Source organism: Hemitrygon akajei, chromosome 20 (assembly GCF_048418815.1).
Source record: "Hemitrygon akajei chromosome 20, sHemAka1.3, whole genome shotgun sequence".
NCBI classification, from domain to species: domain Eukaryota; kingdom Metazoa; phylum Chordata; class Chondrichthyes; order Myliobatiformes; family Dasyatidae; genus Hemitrygon; species Hemitrygon akajei.
The window spans coordinates 40,889,058-40,910,921 of NC_133143.1; the positions used below are offsets into that span (position 1 = coordinate 40,889,058).

Genomic DNA, 21,864 nt, shown 5'->3' on the forward strand with positions numbered 1-21,864 from the left:
TCCTGTCTATTCCTGCATGTGCTAAACTTCAGAGAAGCAGTAACAAATTCATGGAAAATCTCCCCAGTCCTTAACAGAAGTGTACTGTGCTCTTCAGCTCCGCAGAGCCCATGTGGCTGAGAGCCAGGCTGCTTTTTTTTCCAAGTTGCTGGTATAATAACCTGACTTTTAGAAGTGTTGTAGCAAGCTGGGGCCATGTTAGCCAGGTGGATGGGGCTGAGGTGCAAATCCATAGCTTGAGCCTCTAAATATTTTTCACATAACACGATGAAACAAATTCCTCAGGCGCCTCCAAAGACTACGATATTAGTGAACTCTCAACAAAGATTCCCCATAATAGCTGTTAAATCAGAGCTGGAAACCATAAAGCAACGAGGTAAACACTTTATTTTAAGCAAATTAGCAACACAATTGTCCTGTTGTAAAACAGTTTTATACAATTCGCAATACTTCATTATTAATCAACATGCTTGCAAGTGAGACAGCTTGGGAAGAGCATGCCTCAAAACATAGTAACTGGCAGAATGACCCACACTTGACGATAAACGCTTAATCTTGGCTTCTCCCTCTAATGAGATGTCAAACGATGATGAGGTGCTCCTAAAGTTACTGGCACACTCCCAGCTGCTGTTTCAGTGTGGAGATAAAAGATTACTGGTGGCTGTATTTTTTTGAACATGGGAAGTAAGGGTTGGAATGGTCCATGGGACTTCTAAAATCTTATTCACCATCTTGGCTAATCTGCTACCTCAACTTTGCTTTCCCTTTATATCCCTATATCCTTCATTTTTCAGACCTTATTCTATGTGTATGGTCTAAGAAAGTCAGAGGATAGGAAACACACAACTTTCTTACTCACCATCATCTTCAGTTAGGGTAGGAGTGAGTATTAAAATTGATCTACCCGGTACTTGTTTAGAGTCCTGGGTAAAAGAGTGAGCCAATTTCTCCACCAGGTGCCAGCATAATACTGGTGAGTTCCCATCTACTAGTGAAAGAAAGCTCACAGACCATGGGAGATAGTAAGGATGGATAGAAGTGAGGGCGGCAGTTGTGAGGGCCACTGATGGTGAAAATTGGTAGTGGAAGAAATGTTTTACCCATTTTTAAGCACAACAGAGCCAAAGGCTCCGTGTTAAAGGAAGGAAGGCAGTCACCAAGAAAGATTCATGGGCAGCCTGCAGTGGGCAAAAGTTTTGGAAGAAACAAGTGATTTCCTGGTTTTAGGTCAGCTTGCAGAGATTCCTGTAAGAATTGCCAGTGAGGTCATTGCATGCCAAATTTTAATGGACAGGCCTTGCTTACTCTCTGCTCTGATGTCCCAATTCCCACATTCCAAGCAGGTTCCCACATGGAATTCATTGTGGAAAAGCACCAGAAAAAATAATTCTAGCAGGGGAACAGAGTCAGGAATGGGAGAAGTAACTACAACTTTCCAAATTGTTCCCATCTTTTCCAATCTGACACAACTGCTGAGAGTTAGGCAAAGAAATCTTATTTACCCTATTAGGAGTTTCACTACTGGCCTCTAGTGGCAGAAAGACAACAATGCACTTACTGAGCTGATCAGACTCTTCATTACACCAGAATCTGAGAATCTTCAAAAATCTAATTCCGCAACTACAGTATGTCCTTTTACTCTCTCACTCTCTGAAATCTGCAGAACAGTGGTCTTTCCCACTGAATTCAAAGTCATGTTTTGGAATTAAATCCTTTAATCAGTGTAGAATGTTGTCTTAGTTAATCGTGGGGGGGGGGGAGATGTATTTGGTTGCAAACATCACCATTTCACATACAAATATCAGAGATTTTATTTAGAACAATCATACAACTGTAAAAAGCTTGGCTCATTCGCAAAAAAGTAAAGGCTCACATGGCTCTGAAAATGTGTACATTTGCAAATTCTATCTTGCATGAAGATATAAAGGGCACATTACTATGAGGGTCAATGTTGAAGTGACATTTAAAGGTCTTGAAACCGAACACCAGTACATCCTAAAGGGATTGCACAGTTAGTACTGCCAATTATTACACACCATCAGCATTTCAACTATGACAAGAAACACCATGGATGGACCACTTTCAATGTGACATGCCACACTAGATAGTTATCTGTTGACAGTCAGGCCTTCAGGGAAGGCAAAGACAACACTCTCTGGTTTCTTAACTTGGGCAAGCAGCATAATTCATGTTTAGAAGTTATTTTGAATGGTGATAGAGGAAATTATGTAATATGGTACAGGAACAGGCTTCAGCACATTTCCTCATGCATATTTACAAAAAGGTAAATGATGTAAAAATACTTATCTATAGTTTTTCAACTGCTTGGACACTAAGCCAACCTACGTTTATCTGTTCCACAGAATCAAACATTTTCACTGGTTCTGATTGATTTTCCTAAAACTCATTAAAATTAGAGTAAGGTAAAACTGTTATCGAAAATCTACATTACCTCAAATGACTTCAGCAGACTTTATAAGACCGTAAGACCATAGACATCAGAGCAGAATGCGACCATTCGGCCGTCAAGCCTGTTCTACCATTCCATCATGGCTAATTTATTATCCTTCCTGACGTCATTCTCCTGCTTTCTCCCTGCAACCTTTGACACCCTGACTAATCAAGAACCTATGAACCTCTGCTTTAAATATAGTGACTTGGCTTCCACACCAATAGGATAATAAGAACGCAGTAATAAGATACTTCTAGCTCCATTCTCAGTCTTTTCACTGTCATATCTACTTAATATGTTCAATATTTGTAGAACAAACATGCAGTGTTCACTCTGAGATTCTCATATTGAACAGACATTATGAATCTAACTTTGCTAATGTACTACTAATGTATGCAGATATTCATCTTAAACCACAGCAGTCACTTTAGCACAGCTTACATAATGCATAGATCATGCTTTACCTTATAAAATAAATACATTTAATAGCTTCTGGTGATCATAATTTATATGAACTTTGCTAACTTGCTCAGGACTTAAACAGCCAAATATTAATTTGATTATCATAATTTCAAAAATGCTGTAAATTGGAAAATGTAAGCTGATAATATTTGAACAACTGTATTAATGTCCACACTCAATAAGGCTTACAAGAGTCAAAAAATAATCAGATAATCCTCAGTGAAAACACAGTGAGATTAAGTGGAACATTGAAATATTATATTTCGAGCCAATTGCTCTTCACTAACAATGTATCATGTTTCAGTAGCTTTGAAAACATTGTTACAATTTAATTTGCTTGTTTCAGTTTAAATTAGAAAGAAAATATGATACAGGAACCATAAATTCTTTTGCAAATTGAGGGTAACAGAATGTCTTGTGAAAGCAAGTCTTTAAACTTACCGGTAGTTGTTACCTGTGATGTAATCATGTTAGGTATACAATTCACTTAAATTAGCCTGTCAGAAATATGACCTTGCCATACCTTTTGAATGCCACATTGTCCAAAACTTCTGTAAAAAATACAATTGAATTGCAAGATCTATTTTTTTTTAAAAGGCCACAAGTTTTATTAAGTTTTACATTATTATTTATGCTTGTTTTCTTAAACTAAATTCATCTCATTCATTAATATTCTTCAGGGGAGAACGTTATCTGGCCTGTCCTATATTTATCTCCAGTTCTAGTGTGCCTGGTTCGGGAATTGCACCGTCTCGGATCACAAGACTCTGCAGCGGATAGTGTGGTCAGCTGAGAAGATCATCGGGGTCTCTCTTCCCGCCATTACAGACACTTACACCACACGCTGCATCCGCAAAGCTAACAGCATTGTGACGGACCCCACGCACCCCTCACACAAACTCTTCTCCCTCCTGCCATCTGGCAAAAGGTACCGAAGCATTCGGGCTTTCACGGCCAGACTGTGCAACAGTTTCTTCCCCCAAGCCATCAGACTCCTCAATACTCAGAGTCTGGACTGACATCTGCACCATTTATTGTTATATTGAAATTCATCCTCTGCTGTGCCTATTGTCTTGTTTGTTTGTTTATTTATTTATTTATTATTGTACTCCCCTGCGCTGTTTTGTGCACTTTATGTAGTCCTGTGTAGGTCTGAGTCTAGTGTAGCCTCGAGTTGTCTCACATAGTCTCGTGTAGTTTTGTGTTGATTCATGTAGCACCAGGGTCCTGGAGGACCATTGTTTCATTTTTACTGTGTACTGTACCAGCAGTTTATGGTCAAAATGACAAAAAAAGTGACTTGACTAGTGTGGTTGACTCTTAAATGTCCACTGAAATAGCCTAGCAAAATAGGCAAATTAAGAGCAATTAATGATAAACAATAAACATTGGCCTGAAGGGACTCAGCATTTTGTGTGTGTTGCTCAGATTTCCAGCATCTGCAGATTTTCTCTTGTTTGTAAATGTTGGCTTTGTTGGCTATCCAATCCCAAAAAAAAGTAATTTAAAAAATGCTTTAGCATCCCATTTTGTTCAAAATTAATTGCAATTTCTTGTGCCTTTGGCTTTTCTCTTCAGAGGTTTCCTTAGGTTCTCTCTGAGTCTGGTCTCATTATCTCACTGTCTATGGTCTGATCATTTTCCATGGGGTCACCTCTGCCTCTCTTTAGTAGACTTAATGTGGGTAATGATTTCCAGGGTACGGCATGTTAACAGTACCACTGTCCAACAGAAAAACAATGGCATGCTACAAAGAAAACCAATGTCAAATAGTGGACAAATCTGGCCAAATATCAGCATCAGTGGAATTATAATAATACAGAATTACAATTTCTTAGAGAGGGAAATCACAGCATTACCCTGCACTCCTCCTTCCTCTTAAAATTCTAATTATGATCGGGCATAACCGAAAGTACTGTCTGATGAACAGCCGCTCCTTCTGTTGAGGTAAATTAACATGATTATTCACCCATAGATTGCATCTAGGCAGAGAACTTCAGCTAAATTTTAAATCCACAGTGGTTAGAGTGTGGACAATTTGGTTTGTTTGGAATTCCAATCTCTTAGTGCACTTTTAAGAATCATGTTAATGGAGCTTTGTTACACTCCCTTGCTTTTGTCTGAGCGGCATGGGGGCTAGAGGAGGGGAGGTGTTGGGGAGTGGGCTGATGGCAGAAATCAAAAGCAGTTTCTCACACTTCTGGACTCTGACACAGAGACTGAACTTTGACTGCCTATGACAAAAGTATACACTTAAAAGTTTGAATCAATTGTCTTTTCAATCATTGCATTTGCCTGTCTTAAGTTGGTACTTACTTCAAGAATCTGAGGTTTAACCCTTACATACTGTTTGGGTCAAATTAGACCCGTTTTGACATTTGACAGCAGTAAAAACACCCTAATTGCCATTTTTTTTTTGTAGCTGAAATTTGATGACTTTTCCTAAAGTGACCCAAACTGGGCAAAAATGAAAATATTTAAAAATGTTATACTTTTGTACAGGTGCTACAAATATTTGTACATTGAGGCTGTTACGGGTCAAATTTGACCCGTATCTATCGAAATGGATTTTACATCTCTGAAACATTAATTAAGGATTAATCACCCATTTTTAATGTCAGATAGGCTATTTATACATTCTAAATAGATGTGTGGTTCAAAATTTGGTATAGACACTTGTTATGAGGGGATTCTTGGGCCGGGTCAAAATTGACCCAGACCATACTGTGAAGGTATAGAATATGAACAGTATGTAAAGGTTAAATACGGGTCATAACAGGCCGAAGCAATGCAAAAACTCAATGAAACAAGACGACAAATTACACTGGGTGTTTGGCAACTTGTTGTGATGCCAACGTCACAGTAAAACTGAGGCAAAATAATCGTAAAGCAACAAATTAAAAAATCACAATGTTCCATTCAACTCTCTGGCAATGAGCTTGAGCACCCAGAGGCATCTGTAAAATATCCAGTTCAAGGAGCTGTAAATCTGTAAAAGTTGAAACTAAAGAGATGCCACACGAGGGTGGCAGTACATCAGTGGTATTAGGTTCAAGTACAGGCAGAGGTTCTGTGCCAAATCAGAACCAATTAGACGTTTGTAAATATACTTTAAAAAAGTTCCTCTTACATTCTTTTGACTGAAGTTTCGTTTTAGATCTGCAGCAATTTAAGACAAAAACATTAAAAAATCTGAATTACCTTATTTAATTCAGTTTCTCCAACCTGGCATTTGATTGCAAAGGATATGAAAACTAGCAGTGTTGGGGGCATTTGCTGTCCCTAACCCCTAGTTTTGGGATGTCTTAAAATGATAATTACACATCATTAACAAATGAAAGCTCAATTGCATAAAAATTGCAGCAAAATTAATATAATGAGTTTTACTAAAATAACTACAATCAAACCATACTGCCACTCTTGTGGTAGAAGAATGAATAAATCAAAATGATGCCCATAAGTTTTCATGAATCATATTACTTTTACCCAAACACATACTTCTAATTCTAAACTGCTCTACTGAAAGGATAACTAAATGTGGTTCAACAAGGTTGAGGCAAATCCAGTGGGTGATGTCCTGACTGAAAAGGGGAGGTGCAGTAGGTCCAGTCAGTGGCAGCTCATACTTCAGCAGGGCCCAAAGCCCCAGAATCACTGAGTTTCTTCAATCGATTTGCAGCAGTTACTGCATAGTAATTCTTCTACATAGGGACAAAAAAAATGAAATGAGAACACCATCTACTCTTTCTCACATCAGAATTTGTCAGAAGCATCGGTAAAAAAAGAGTCATGCATCACTTCTGGCACAAAGATGTCACATTGCTGAAAATGTCTTTGACAGGAACTAGTTACTTCAACATGTATTAAAAGACTATAAACCTGATAGCACTCTTTTCAGTTCCTCCATAATCATTGCAATTATTTAAAAAATCTGTTGTTAAAGCACATTGGGGTTCAGCTTGAAGATTAAGAAGATAAAGAATGACAATTTCAATCTGCTTTAAGGTGCTATAATTTGTGATTGTTTCTGGATAGCTATGGAGCTGGGTTGTGGTGGGAAAGAAGAATTACCAACATTCTTTCCATTTCCTCACTCTCCATGAAGTTACTCAACCTAGGTATGAAGAACGTAAAATAGTTTGGATGTTAAAAATCTGAAATCAAAGTAGAAGGTGTTGAAAGTCTTTAGCTGCTCAGTGTTAGAACTAATGAAAAGTAATTGAACTGAAATATTATCTTTAATTCTCACTCCATTAATACCAGCTCATTTACTGACATTTCCAATACAGCCAATCTTCAGTTTGTGTAAGGGCTCCATTACTAAGGAAAGTTTATTCACTGATTTTTCCGTGTCAGAAATATTCATTTTCTATATTAACCGCTATCATATTTCTTTGCATACACTTGCTTAAATTCTTTCCATGATATTGAATATTCATTCTTACTCTACCCATAATTAAACTAATAAAATATACAGTGGATTCCAGTTAATTAGGCCATTGGTTGATTGGAACAGCCACTTATTTGGGACAACTCATAAAGAACAAAACTAATTGGGAATATTGATGGGATTCCCTTTGTTTACTTGGGACACCAGACTGTTGCCAAACAGGTTCTAACTAGTGTCAGTCACGCACACTTGTTTGGCGGTTAGACACTATGCCATGCTTAAGGCAAACAATTTTTAAGTAGAATCAGTTGTGTATGCTTGTGTTCAAAAAGCAATGATTTTTTTCACTGATAGTTGGCAAAAAATGAATAGTAGGGCAATTCAGAACAGTTTTGCTCACTGAACTGAAAATGAAATTATTTCACTACTTCAAGTTCGGGACTAGTTTAGAATTAAGCAGCAGTATAATTCAGTTGATTAATTAATTTATGATTAAAAAGCTATCATTGGAAAGAAAAACACATCTTGGGTGGAGAGATTTGCAGAACCTGGCTTATCCAGAAGCAATTTACCTAAAATTGTTCAAGAGGCTAAACCATTTGTACAGTCAGCATGTCCTGAGCTATAGAAGGAATGCAGTAGTAAGAGAACAGAACGAAAAGAGAAATAAACATTAAGAAATTCTTCATTAAACACCAAATGTGAGCTCACAACATCTAATTACATTTAATACACATCCAAGTACATAGTATGCACAGAAAAAATGAAAAACATATATTAGAGAGTTTTTCAAATGTATCTGAGATATTTCTGAGAAAATTTAAAATCTATTAGCTTTATCCATAAAACATGCAAATTTCATTACTATTGGTGCAAGGCTTGGAATGAAGTTAATACATAACTTATTTGTGTGAACAATGCAAAAGCCAGATAGTAACTCAGACTGAAATATGACCCATAGATATGATCAATACGCCTGTTTGTCTCTGCAGGTAGAGGGTTCAATATGGTTTAGCTAAAATAAATTGGATTTCTATGCTAGTAAACATTTTTGTTTTGGAAAATGTTGATTTGGCTAAATAAAAGCACAGTCATTTGCAAAATCTGCTGCTCCCAGAGTCAAAATTGCATCTGGGAATATAACTACACAAATCTGTGGCGTTCCGACATGAAATTGCTCCATCAATTATTTCATGGGATCACAAACCATAGTGTGCAGACTCCTGGGAGCAATATAAGAAACTGAGTGATAACAAATTTAAAGGTTTATTAATGAGAGCAGGGTAGCGAGATGGTGTGTGGTGGGTATGTGAGGGGTTGCGCGCGGTGTTGACATTAGTGAAAGGATTTTGTGAGATGATCCAGCAGGTTTTTGGGAGGGCTCAGGTACAAATGATAATAATAATTCCCTTATGAAGGGTTAAAGTTAAAACAACACACTCGTAGAGGTAGGAATATCTGGTAAATATGGAGGTTTGAGACCTTTACACTACTTAATTGGCAGTGTTGTCCTTGTTAAAATAACAAGGGGGTAAATTTGCTAAGGATTTAGGGATCATTTCCATGACCTAAATCCCTAGCATGAACTTCAGGAAAATAGAGCAAAAGAACATATTAGTGAGTCTGTCCTATTCACTTTGTCTCAAGATCGCTGGGATTTTCCTGGGTTTTCAAGTTGAGAGTAGCCATGGCAGGCATGTAAATAAGACAAGAAGTTAAACTAGGCCTTCTACCTCAGCTTCCTTCTTATTGACCACCTCCTTAGTGAGGCACTCAGAGGATCTACCTTCTGCTCAATTTTAATGTTGCTTGCTGGTACAATTTTTAAAAATTATCATAACAGCTGCAAATAAATACTTATTCATTGCAATTTACCTTCAGTGCAACTTGAGGTTCCAACTGGTTTTACTAACATTTTACATGTTGTACTTGAAGCCGGGACTTTCAACAAAATTGGCCATAGCTTTAGAATGAACCAATCAATTTTTGAAGTTTCTGATAATTGTACTTGCAGGCCTTTGAACACGTCTCCAAAATTACCAGGATTCTTTCAACTCCAAAGATGCCAATTCACATATATTAGAAGGTTTTGAATGACATTTCTAATTCTATTTACCAAAAAAGTTATCATGCCTAATTTTAATAAAAAAAGTTTTTTAAAATTTTGATTAATTTATAATCAAGGTACTCATGGGTGATGGTTTAACATGGTGATGTTTATATAATGTTTTAAAGTTATATAAACTTTTTAATATAATATTCAGCAGCTTTGACCAAATTACATGAAGGTAGCCCTTTTAGTTGTATGAATGAAATTCTTAAAATTGCTTTTAAAAAAAAGATTGCATTTTAAAAGGCCACCAGTTCAAAACAGATTTTGTATTTGACTAAATACAAAAACCCAAAGGAAGAAAATTTAAGCAATGGAATTATAAAGCAACATACACAAAATCCTAGGGGAATTCAGCAGGTCAGGCAGCATCTATGGAAATGAAACTTTGATGTTAGAACTGGAAAGGTGAAGGAAGATGCCAGAACAAAAAAGTGGGGATAGGGGAAGGTATAGGGGAATCCAGGTGGGTGGGAAAGGAAAAGGGCTGGGGAAGAAGGAACCTGATAGGAGAGGAGAGTGGACCATAGGAGAAAGGGACGAAGGAGGGGCACCAGAGGGAGGTGATATTCAGGTGAGAAGAGGTAAGAGGCCAGAGTGTGAATAGAAGAGGAGGGCAGGGGAAGGGATTTTTTCTTAACTGGAAGGAGACGTTGATATTCATGCCATCAGGTTAGACCACCCAGATGGAATACAAGGTGTTGCTCCTTCACCCTGAGGGTAACCTCATCATGGCGCAAGAGGAATTATGAAAATGGAAACCTTGTGCCCTCATCTAATGACTAAAGTTAGGAGCCATGATCCTTAGCTCAGTGACTCCGGATGGCAGGTAAAGCTCTCCTCCTGCCTTAGAGTACAAGAGTCAGGCCCCACTAGTTATTCTAATCCTGAGGCATTGGAATCTCTTCCTGCTGTTAGTGTTGGTGGATCCTCCCAATGGAACATGGCAGGTAAGTACTGGGGAGTTTTTAAAATCAGAATGCAGGGAAACGGGAAAAAATATCACCAATATCTCCAGTAAAAACTTCTGGAAATCAGTCTTTTTGAAATGGCAACCTGAATTCCAAAAGAATCCGCCCAATTAGTCACTGTACCCACTGAGCAGGAATACAACCTGGCTTCCATTATTAACATGTGCTTTAGTATCATCCACTATTCATATTCCAGTGGAAACATATTTAAGGAGCGAGTCCAAATGGCAGTCAATATTGTACATTAGGTTAACCACCAGTGATGAGATATCAAATTTTTCCCTATAAAATTTTCACTTTGGCTTTTAGCAGCTTACATGGGCCATACTTCAGGTCCGTGGTTTCACCTTAAGGAAGGGCAACATTAAAACTAGGAAATGATTCATTCAGTTCTATTGCAAGCTGTCGTTGTACCTTCCACAGCCGCCGCACCATGTATTTCTGAAGAAGGATCTGGGACTTGAGACGAACCTTACATTGTTTAGCTTTCTCTGCAATGTTATTTAGCCAGGGCTGTTTTAGACACTGGGCTGCACTTATTCTTGCGCTACACGAAAAAGAGAAGAGGAATATCATCTTTCAGTTTATTGGTGTTATGGGTATTTTAATGTTCGTTAATAGCATTTATAAACTTATAATTGCAGCAAAAAAAACTACAAAACAAGAGTAACATTCACAGAAACAAACCATAGTCTCATGCATCAAGTCACTGTGAGGCCTCTTTGGCGATTTATAGCACTTGAATCAGAGCATGAAATTTAAGCACAAGAACATTATGTGCATTAAGTACATGCATAACTGACGTCTCCAGCCATGGCTAGGATGTCAACTAGAGTGCGCTAGCCACAGAAGCAAATTCATTTTCGTATTCACACTTCAACAAGAAGCTCGGCAAGGGCTATGGCTTGGAATATTCTTGTGATCCACAAGGCATAGGAATTGTATGGGTAGGGTGGAGAAACTAAGAAGACACTGCATGTTTGCAGTTTCCCCCTCCAGCTTTTCCTCACTTTTCTACCAAAGCTAAAGCGGTAGCTAAAATACGTATTAACAATTTTGGTTTCCATTGCACTTTCAGTGAAATTGCAGCAGTTGGGGACGGGATATAATTCTAGGGAAGTTGTTATTCGATGAATGAAGTTATTTCAATGTTGCAATACATTTCTGACTCATGGTTATTTAGTATTCTAATCCATTTAAATATTGGTAGTGTTTTGAAGAGAATTGTGTAAATATGCAGCACAACCTAACTATTCAGCGAGGTCTTTGGGAAAGCAACCAGATGGTTCCATTCTGCTGCCATTTTCCATTCATTACTGTTCTTTTTAGGAGTATTTATGCATTCTCTTCTTGAAGTGTTCCTATCTTTACTGGAATTGCTACATTTAGTGGAAAAACTGACAGAGGCAGATGTATGGCTGAAATTGGAAGGCACTTATAACATGAGGATTTTTGCTGCTCTTTGTGTTTCCTTTTTGAACTTCTGCTGAGATTTTCCAAGTACCATTCCCCTCACAGCTTAGAAACTGTGCCCGGTGCTGATGTGCCTGTGTAAGCAGCCTGCGAATGGTAACAGAGAATAAAATGCAAGAGACAGAGAGATGACAATGATTCAAACATCGTTTTATGAGGAAGATAACAAATAAGAGTGAGGGAGAGAAAGAGAGAGCAAACAAATACCAGCTGTCAAAAAGGCAGAGTATCCAATCTACATGAATATCAGAATATAGTATATCATTAAAAAATTTCATAATAATCCATCGTACAAACCCATGCTCAGCTCCAAGCATCCATTTGCAGGCTGGAAGCACTAAGATTATTTGTATGGGGCAGTTACTGTATTTTACATTTCTGTTCAGAAATAACAAATGAAAGTGCTTGAAAATAGAAATAGCAGATGAAGAAAAAAAATCAGAAACCAAGTTAAACAATGTAAGCACGCAAGGACATTTCACATGATTAACTGCTGTCATTTTTAAGAATTTCAAACTATGTTTAACAATCCTCAGCCAATGCTTTGTGGAACACTACAATCAAGATGCTGAAATGCAAAACCTTCTTTGCAAACTTGTTCCACAACTGTAAATCAAAGCCATTTTTGTAGCATAATTTTCAGTCTGTAATTTGACTAAGGTTTCAACAACGTGAGGTGAACCAGAACCGCAGTTATCGGTTTACATTGGGTCTATCATGACACTGGGGAGTTTATGGACATTTTAATTCAGACGCAAACAGCTAACATTTTAAGATTATTTTCAGTCCTCATCCCCACCACCCGCTAGACTTGAGCTGGTTGCTATGATATAATTACATTGCAACAGGGGATTGAATGTTTCATGTGTAGCTTGTTGATACTTTAATTTTCTGTTAAAATAAACCAACTTTCAGAAGCAATCTTGTTCTCTGACATGGGAATTTTGGAGCACGGAGACTTGCTGAGTCTATGCCCCTACTCAGTGAAAGTATGACAGATCGTGATCCAAATCCCTGGACCTACTATTTTTTCATATACTGTACCTTCCTGCACTAACCTATTAATCACAGGTTTAAGATGATAAATTGAGCTAATGCCTACTGTTTTTGAGGGAGAGTTTCATGCTATTCTTATCCATTATATATTGAAGTATTTCTTCTGGCCTAATTGTCCTGTTTCTCAGTTTGAACCATACCTGTTGAAAACGTTTTGCTCTGTCTCCACCATCAAGCCTTTTCAAAATTCTGAAAACACGAATCAAATCATTCCTAAACCCTTAATGTCCCAAGCCTAGATTTTAAAATTTCTGATTATAATCTGACCCATGGCATTTGGAAAACTTTGCACTGCATTCCTTCAAGGCCACTATATTCTCCCTAGGGTACAGGTGCACTATAGTGAGGGTATTGCATAATTGGGTCGAAATTTACTCACATTGCCTCCTGTTCCCTAATCACTCCATCTTTCCATTGTAGTCTTCTAGTTATAAAGGCTAACCAGTTCCACTTTTTAAAATGTTACTTTTGTTTTAACCGCAATACTTTATGGAAAAGCTTTAAATCTCCATGGAACATTCATTATTACAAGCTGTACCTCCGTTTAAAAATATTCAGAGCAATCTTTTGTATTGCATTCAAAATTATACTCCAAACTTAACTGTTTTTAAATCCATTTGCCACAGTTTATTCTCACCTCTTATTCTATCAGTGTCAATTTGAGACTTGTACTCCTATTTACACTACATACACAACCTAAGCAACACTGTGTCATAACAAATTTGGGTATCTGTTTTTTATTGCATTATTATGACCATTATTATCTATAAACAGATGTTTTGTTCCTTTTGTGACATCATTAATCACCTCATTGTAAACTGAATATATGTCAATCACCTTAATTCTCTGCTACCACCAAACTGTTCTCCTTAACAGATCAACTAATTTTAATTCCATAAACTTTAATTTTAAACTGATTATTTTAATGTGAAACCTTATTGGTCCATTTAAACATATATTGACATTGCTGTTTCCCTAATGCTTTAGTTACTTTCTCAAAAATTCAATTATGTTACACAGGTATGACTAAACTTTATGTTCACTCTCCTCATCAGCTCAAATTTCCCTGAGTGCTCAATCACTTTGTCCCTATTTATAGAATTCACCAACTTCTCCAGAACAGATGTTAGACTAATACATTTAGATCTGCATAGCCACTTTCCTGTTACCCTGCTAATATGGTTGGCTACCAGGAAACCTGTTGAAAAAAGTTGAGGTATAATCAGTAGTCTCTTTAGAATTCCAGAAAACCTATACTTCGAGATTAAATCATTGAAAACCCTTCTCCCCACTCTCTTCCCACCTTGAATAAATATCCAGGCCTCCATGTCAGGATTTGATCTCATATATCTTGGTCTAACTTACAGACTGAGGGAAGGTGCTGCTGCCATTCCACTGGCTGTCATTCAGCATTCAACAATGAGCTAGGAAAGACCTCACAGTTACGGGAAAGATCTGAAAGCCTAATGAAATATGAGAGGAGAGTCTTGACATGTGGAAACAGCTTCCATTGGAATGGTTTCACTTCAAAGAAAATTCTGGGCCACATACAGTACATCGCAAGTCAATAGTTCAACGGACAAAATGCTGGAGGAATTCAGCAGATCATGCTGTGTCTATGTAGGGAAATAGACCGTCAGTGTTTCGGGCTTAGAACCTCTATCAGGACTGGAAGGGAAGGGGGCAGAAAGCAGAATAAGGTGGTAGGGAGAGGGGAAGGCAGAGATGATGATGTGAGAAACTGGGAGTGAAAGGCAGAAGATGTGTAGGGCTTAAGAAGATAGAATCTGATAGGAGAGGACAGAAGAGAATGGAATAAGTGGAAGAAGGTGGGGAACGCATTATAATCAAATCAATAGATATTTGGTTATTATGGGAATCAAGAGATAAGGGGGAGAGTGGCTGGGAGGTAAAAAAATCATCATTGATCTCACTGAATGGAAAATCAGGGGCAATTCAATGAGAGGAATAACGTATTATTCTACAATATCATAGTAAAATACATGCTCCATTTAGTAAGCAAAAGATTGAAATATTTGTCATTCATTTCATAATGCAAGTCATACCTCGTACAGTATAGTAGGTACTGATAAAGTAATATTTAAAGCATGCTCCATCAATCTCAATATTTAGAGTCATAGAGCACTATGGTACAGAAACAGGCCCTTTGTCCTAACCAGTCCATTCTAAGCTGTTTTTCTGCCTAGTCCTATCTACCTGCACCTGTACCACAGACCTTCATATCCTTCTCATCCTGTACCTATTCAAATTTTATTAAATGTTGCAAGTGAATCTGCATCCATCACCCCTGTTAGCTCTTGATCCACCCTCTGAGTGAAGAAGTTCCCCTTCAGGCTTCCCTTAGATGTTTCACCTTCCACAATTAACCAATGACCTCTCGTTCTAGTCCTGCCCAACCACAAGGGTAAAGGCCTGTATGTATGAACCCTTCCTATACCCCCTACAATTTGGAATACCTCTATAAGATCTCTCCTCATTCTCCTTCACTCCTGTGAATAATGTCCTAATCTATTTGACCTTTCCCTATAAATCAGGCTCTCGAGTCCCAGCAACATTCTTGTAAATTTCCTCTGCACTGTTTCAAGCATATTGCTATCTGTTCTATAGCTTGGTGACACAAACTACAGACAATACTCCAACTTTGACTGCACCAACATCTTACAAAACTTCAACATAACATCTCAACTCCTGTACTCAGCGCTCTGATTTATAAAGGCCAATGTGCTAAATGCTCCCTTTATGACCTTATACGCCTCACACTCGTCTGCATTAAATTCCTCCCTCATACTTGGCCACCTGAAATTCCATCTGCTATTTTACAGCACATTTTCCCAGCTAGTCCAGATAACATTGATAGTATTCCTCACTGTCCACTATACCCACAATCCTGGTATCATCCACAAATTTTCTGGCCCAGTTTACCACATTAATATACCGTAGACAATAAACAACAAGATACCCAGCACCATAATTTCTGAATTACAGACACAAATTAATTTGTAATGTGATTTCAGCTTTTCTTTCAATTTGTAGATTACCTATTGCACCCAATAGATAATTTAACTAAAAGATGATCTTCTTAATATTGATTTTTTTTTTGAAAATAAATGTACACAGAACACTTCTCCGGAACTTCCATTTCTTGGTGCACAGGTGAATTAGAAAATTCTGATTTACCAATACTCTTTTTTATTAACACTGCCATTCTATTCTAGTCCCAGTAATAACACACTCGAATGTAATCATGTCAATATGAGCTGAATTTTCAAATGTTCAAAAAAGTTGAAAAGTAAAATTTATTATCAAGGTACATATATGTCTGCATATACAACCCTGAGATTCATTTTCTTGTTGACATACTCAATAAACCCATAATAGATTAATAATCATAATAGAATTAACAAAAGACTCCACCAACTGGATGTTCAATCAGTGTGCAAAAGACAAAAAAACAGTGAAAATACAAAAAGAAAGAAATAATAAATAATTAAGCAATAAATATCAAGAGCATGAGATGAAGAGTCCTTGAAACTGAGCCTATTGGTTATGGGAATGATGAGGTAAGTGAAGTTGAGTGAATTGTTTGCTGATAAAGAGAGTACAATTTTGAAAATTGATGTGTTCTTGATGGGTTGCTAGCACAAAGTCAGCACCGACGATTATCCCGGCTTTGGGATAACCAGGCCCAAAGTGCAACCAATTTCAGATTTTGGCTTCACTGACACAGCACTGCTGAGTTTCAGACAATACATAAGCAGCTGTCAGCACATTGCTGTGAATCTGGGGCCTCAGCATTGCTGGCAGAGGGTCATAGATGTGCAACATGGGTGAAGGAAATTAGAATGGGGTTCAATGTGGACTGGCAGTGATCTCGATTTTCCCTTGATCCTCTGAATCCACACTCACCAAGAAATTATTTAAAGCATGCTTTTTGGTAGATCCATGCAGAAATCTCTTCAACAACATCTGAGTTGACATTGGAGTCAGCACAAAACATGTATTATTCAGGGCAGTCCAGATTTTTGGACTGGGCCTGAAATGGGATGCCCATCCTCTTTCAGATGAAAACACCCTCGTTCATGATTCAAGCTGTGCATTGGTTGCATCTGTTTCTACCTTTGCCTGTGTTTCTAAGAGCTGTCATTGAAAAAACTACTGCATTCTGACTATCGGTTATTGTGGTGAACTACACATGCCTGTCTGGACACGCCCCCCCCCCCCCCCCACCCCGGCTGACTGCTCCTGTGGCTCCTCCCACTGACCCTGGTATAAAGGCGATTGAGGCCTGAGCCCTGCCCTCAGTCTCCAGGATGTAGCATGGTAGTCAATTGCTGCTTGTTCTTTCTTCCAGTCAATAAAAGCTGATATCTCGCCTCACGTCTCAGAGAGTTATTGATGGTGCATCAGTTATCACGTCTCCTTTACCGACGGCAGGTCAATCCACTGATGTCACAAGTTCTACAGTTAGTATTTAAACTGAGAAGACTGATAAGATTCCTATTTGTTCTCTTGTAGGAGAGGAGCAAGATATCCCACCTAATGGGATATCTAATGATGAACAAACTATTAACCAAATGTTGCAGTAAATTGTAATGATCACCACAGGGGTGAAGGAATGGGAGAGAAGTCGGATTGCAAATGGAATATGTATATTTTATGGAGTAGAATATATTTTTGTTTGCAAATAGCAATTCAGATACACAAACAAAAAATATGTTAATTTAGGATTAATACCATTCTGAAATTAACATGCAAAATATGCACACTATAAAATAATTTTTAGGCTATGAAGGAATGTGGACTAAGCAATCAGCAAATTGTACAGTGTGCCCCATGCATAAGCTTTGTAAATATCATGCAAGTAGCAATTGTGGAAAAATCATAGCAAGCCACAGTATAAATGAAGCTCTATATCATATTTAAATCATTGAATTTTTCTTGCAAGAAGTAGAAAATCTTCATGTGATTTAAAATGTTCACATTGAAGTAACTTCATTTGAAGGTTATAAACTAGAATTCAAAAAGAAAATTCTGCACCTATATGTAAAATGTTTAAACTGGTGCAACATGCAATTTTCAACAGCACAGGACTCTTCCATGTTAAAGGTCAAAGATGATAGTGTAATTTTGTAAACATGGATGACCTGTAATATGAAGCAGAGTAAAACCTGCTCTGTTGAAAGACGGAAACAGCAATGATAATGTATCATTTATAATTATCATGTCGAGCTGCATGCGGGTATCAAGCAGCTAATGGCCCTTGACGGTAATATTAGACTGTTTTTGCTATTTTATTTTTGAGTGTCCTGAATGACATCCTCATCTATCACTCATGCAGATCACCATGCATTCAGTACAAGCTGAAAAGAGGCAAAATGTTAAAAGTGACATGACTTTGTTTGTATTAATCAAACAATACTGAGTATATTTTCTTATGCACCAAGGCCCAGGTTTATGAAATACAGAAACTAATTAAAAGTATTTCTGTATTTTCATAAATGTTTATTGCTCATGTACATCAGTCTGACCTTTAAGGTACAAGGGCATGAGCAGCAAGACAAAGCCAATGTACAGGTATACGTATACTGCTTTCATAATACTTATAAACAAGACAGGGACCTTGTAACCAAGCTTGTGGTGAAGATTTTGGTCTGACAACCAGGGGTGCTTAAGAGCCTCATTTGCACTTATCCTCCAGCTGAAGGAAAATAAAAGTAAGATGACAGCAGTTGATACACAGTAGATTTGATGGTACAACGTATAACAGAGTCACAGCATTGGTACAAACTTGACATCACTGGAGTTGTTATAGGTGCAATATACTTAAAATTCTGCCAGAACATTAGACAATTCATCAGATTTTCTAAAAAAAATTAAACACCATGCTTTAATTCTTTAAACATAAATTAATCCTGAAACTAAATTTACATTAGAACAGTAACAGCTTTTAATTATATGTTTCCAGCTTAGGGATATTTAAAACTAACCAAAATGAAAAAGATATAAGTTATCTCCTACTGACTGCTCAGCAGCAATGAGGTGGGGAAAGAAATTCAGTCCATTGTAGATACTGAAACAGCTTGGCAGCTTTAACTATTCCTTAGAATGACAAGTCATTCTTGACATTGTGAGTCCAGAGCTTTTTTTATCTTCTTCATATGCTTTTTCATGTACTTTCATATAGAGGACTTGGAAGATTTTTGAGCAGTTTCCATTCCTACACTGCAATTGTCTTGCTTACTTCTCCTTTATGCATCTGTTATCAAATCTTTCCCTTATAACTTTATTCTTGAATCTTTACACTTTGGTGATTCTCTCAACCAGCTTGTTGCTGGTCATACCTTTCCACAAGTCCCTGTGCTCGGCTCTATTTAACGACGTGGTGGTAACCAGATATTTTCTTTTTTTAAGTAACATATGCAATGATTCAGCAACAGTTTCTTATACTCCATCAGATTTCTGAATGGCTCACAAATCCAAGAACACCGGCTCATTATTCCTTTGTTTGCACTATTTATTTTGTGATTTATTGTAATTTTATGTCCTAGCACTGTACTGCTGCTGTAAAGGATGCCACAGTAGTGTAGCGGGTAGCACAATGCTATTACAGCTCGCGGGGTTGGAATTCAGATTTCAGTTCCGACATCCTCTGTTTGAAAGTTTGTACATTCTTCCCGTGTATGCATAGGTTCTCCCCCAGGTGCTCCAGTTTTTTTCCAGAGACCAAACACATCCTGGTTAGTAAGTCATTTAGTCATTGTAGACTACCCTGTCAGCAGGCTAGGGTGATATTGATGGGTTACTAGGTCGCACTGCTTGGTGGGCCGGAAGGGCCTGTTCTCAAGATATCTCTAATATTAACTAATTAACAGCAAATTTTCCTTCAGATAGGACAGTGATAATAAACCTGATTCTGATCTTATCTTTCTGAGCATTAATCTTTCATTTCATTTTTATTTACTCCTTCCATTAAAATCTGCTCTGATACTTGACTTAAATTTCTTAATTTTTCATCCACTTCGAGGGCGTTTTCTATTTCTTTGGTGTCCCAGTGAAAGAAGTCATTGCAGAGTACTATTTCAAAAGACCAGCAGAGGTCAACACTGCAAAAACCAACAGCTGATTGATTGTAAGATGCATTAGGAAAATTTAACTGATAACCTACCCCTTTTCTTTGATGAGAAGTTTTGATATGAATTCTTTGGCATCTTCAGAAACGTTTTCAAATTCTTCATCATCCAAGTCCCACTTACAGGCAAGAATGTTATTTAGGGTTTCATTATCGTCTTCCCCGAGGAATGGAGAAAGTCCACTGAGCCTTTTAGTGAAAACAGATAAACAGGGAATTAATATTGACTGATTAGTGGTGGTGCAAACAGGAAAAAATGTTTTGGATTTTTTAAATGTATATTTCCTGTACATGTTCAGCTAGAACAACTTGCATCAAACAAGGAAGACAATGAAAAAAAAGAGAAAATAAAAATAAACCAATCATTAGTCTAAACTATAACATTGCCAATTGCTTGCAACTAGAAATGAATCAGAACAGAGGCAGTATTGGAAGAAATGGCATTGTTAGAAACCAACATCAAGGACACACATGGCCATGAAAGTTTTAGAGCAGAAGACCATAAAAGGAATAAAAAAAATTCCACCCTTTTGTCTATTCCCCAATCTGACCTTTTACCTTTTTTTCACTTGCCTATCACTTCCTCCTGGTTCCCCCATCCACCTGGCTTCACCTATCACCCTCCAGCTCGCCTCTTACCCCTCCTCCCTCCCCCACTGTTCTGTTCTGGGATCTTCCTCCTTCATTCTCAGTCCTGGTGAAGGGTCTCGGCCTGAAACGTTGACTGCTTATTCATTTCCATAGATGCTGCCAGACCTGCTGCATTCTGCCAGCATTTTGTGTGTTACTAAGAAATAGGGAGGAGGCTGTTTCTCCCCACGAGCTTGCTCCACCATTTAGTAAAATCCTGGCCAATGCAACTTCCCTCAAATCCATTTTCCTGCCTTGTCTCCAGAACCCCTGGTTCTATTACAGATTAGAAATCTATCTTTACCATGCTTATCTATCAACCTGCCCCACAGGGTATTGGTAGGGTAATTGGTGATTATAAATAACCCCTTGTGAAGATGACTGGTGAGAGTGAAGAGGCTGTTAATGTGTATGTGTAAGAGAAACTGTTTCGGGGAAATAAATAGGAAACTGGAAAATGGACAGGACAATTCTGAGAGCAGGCATTGGCTGAACGACCTATTCGCAACTCATAAGAAGTATCAAAATGGAAATGTGAACAGGAATGTATGAAGACTAAATAAAGGAGATGACAAGGCTGATTGATTTATTGTAAATTGGTAGGATAATTGCAAAGGATCAATCATTACACAAGTAATGAGAGTGGGGGAAGGAATTGTTCTTCCACTTTGTTCTACCTGTGCCATTGTGAGGAAGGTACTTGACTATGTACAACATAAACTGTCTGCAAGTGCTTGGTTGCTTCAAGATGGATTTGTAACTAAAGGGCGAAGGATAAACAAATAAACCAAGGTAATAGAGGACAAAAATGTCACACTAACTCCGTGCTAGTTCAGTGATAGTTGAACTGAAACCATGTTTGGTATAAATATAGTACAGGAGCAATGTATAAAAAATACATTATTCTTGTAAAAAGAATGTGCTGCACCTGGACAATTTAAACGCCTATGTCAGGATGCTGTCCGTTGACCATAGATCAGCGTTTAATACTGTGGTGAACTACATATACCTGTCTGGACACGCCCCCCCCCCCCCACCCGCTGACTGCTCCTGTGGCTCCTCCCACTGACTGTGGCTCCTCCCACAGACCCCAGTATAAAGGCGATTGGGGCCTGAGCCCTGCCCTCAGTCTCCAGGATGTAGCATGGTGGTCAATTGCTGCTTGTTCTT

At 37.9% G+C, this 21,864-nt stretch overlaps 1 protein-coding gene across 9 annotated transcripts in view; it reads right to left on the reverse strand.

Annotated features, from left to right (window-relative positions):
- Nucleotides 1–369: 369 nt before the first annotated feature.
- Nucleotides 370–21,864, reverse strand: part of mylk4b (myosin light chain kinase family, member 4b) — a 189,944-nt gene continuing 168,449 nt past the window's right edge. For 4 of the 9 annotated variants that reach the window (XM_073024204.1, XM_073024205.1, XM_073024206.1 and 1 more), the window contains 3 exons: nt 20,101–20,253; nt 10,800–10,932; nt 370–6,615 (listed from right to left, as the gene is read on the reverse strand). In XM_073024204.1, the coding sequence (XP_072880305.1) occupies nt 6,535–6,615; nt 10,800–10,932; nt 20,101–20,253 (367 nt within the window). In that variant the 3' untranslated portion in view covers nt 370–6,534. Of the gene's footprint in view, nt 6,616–10,799; nt 10,933–18,554; nt 18,634–20,100; nt 20,254–21,864 lie in introns of all 9 variants that reach the window. The other 5 variants (XR_012095721.1, XM_073024202.1, XM_073024201.1 and 2 more) reach the window with 5 other exon arrangements.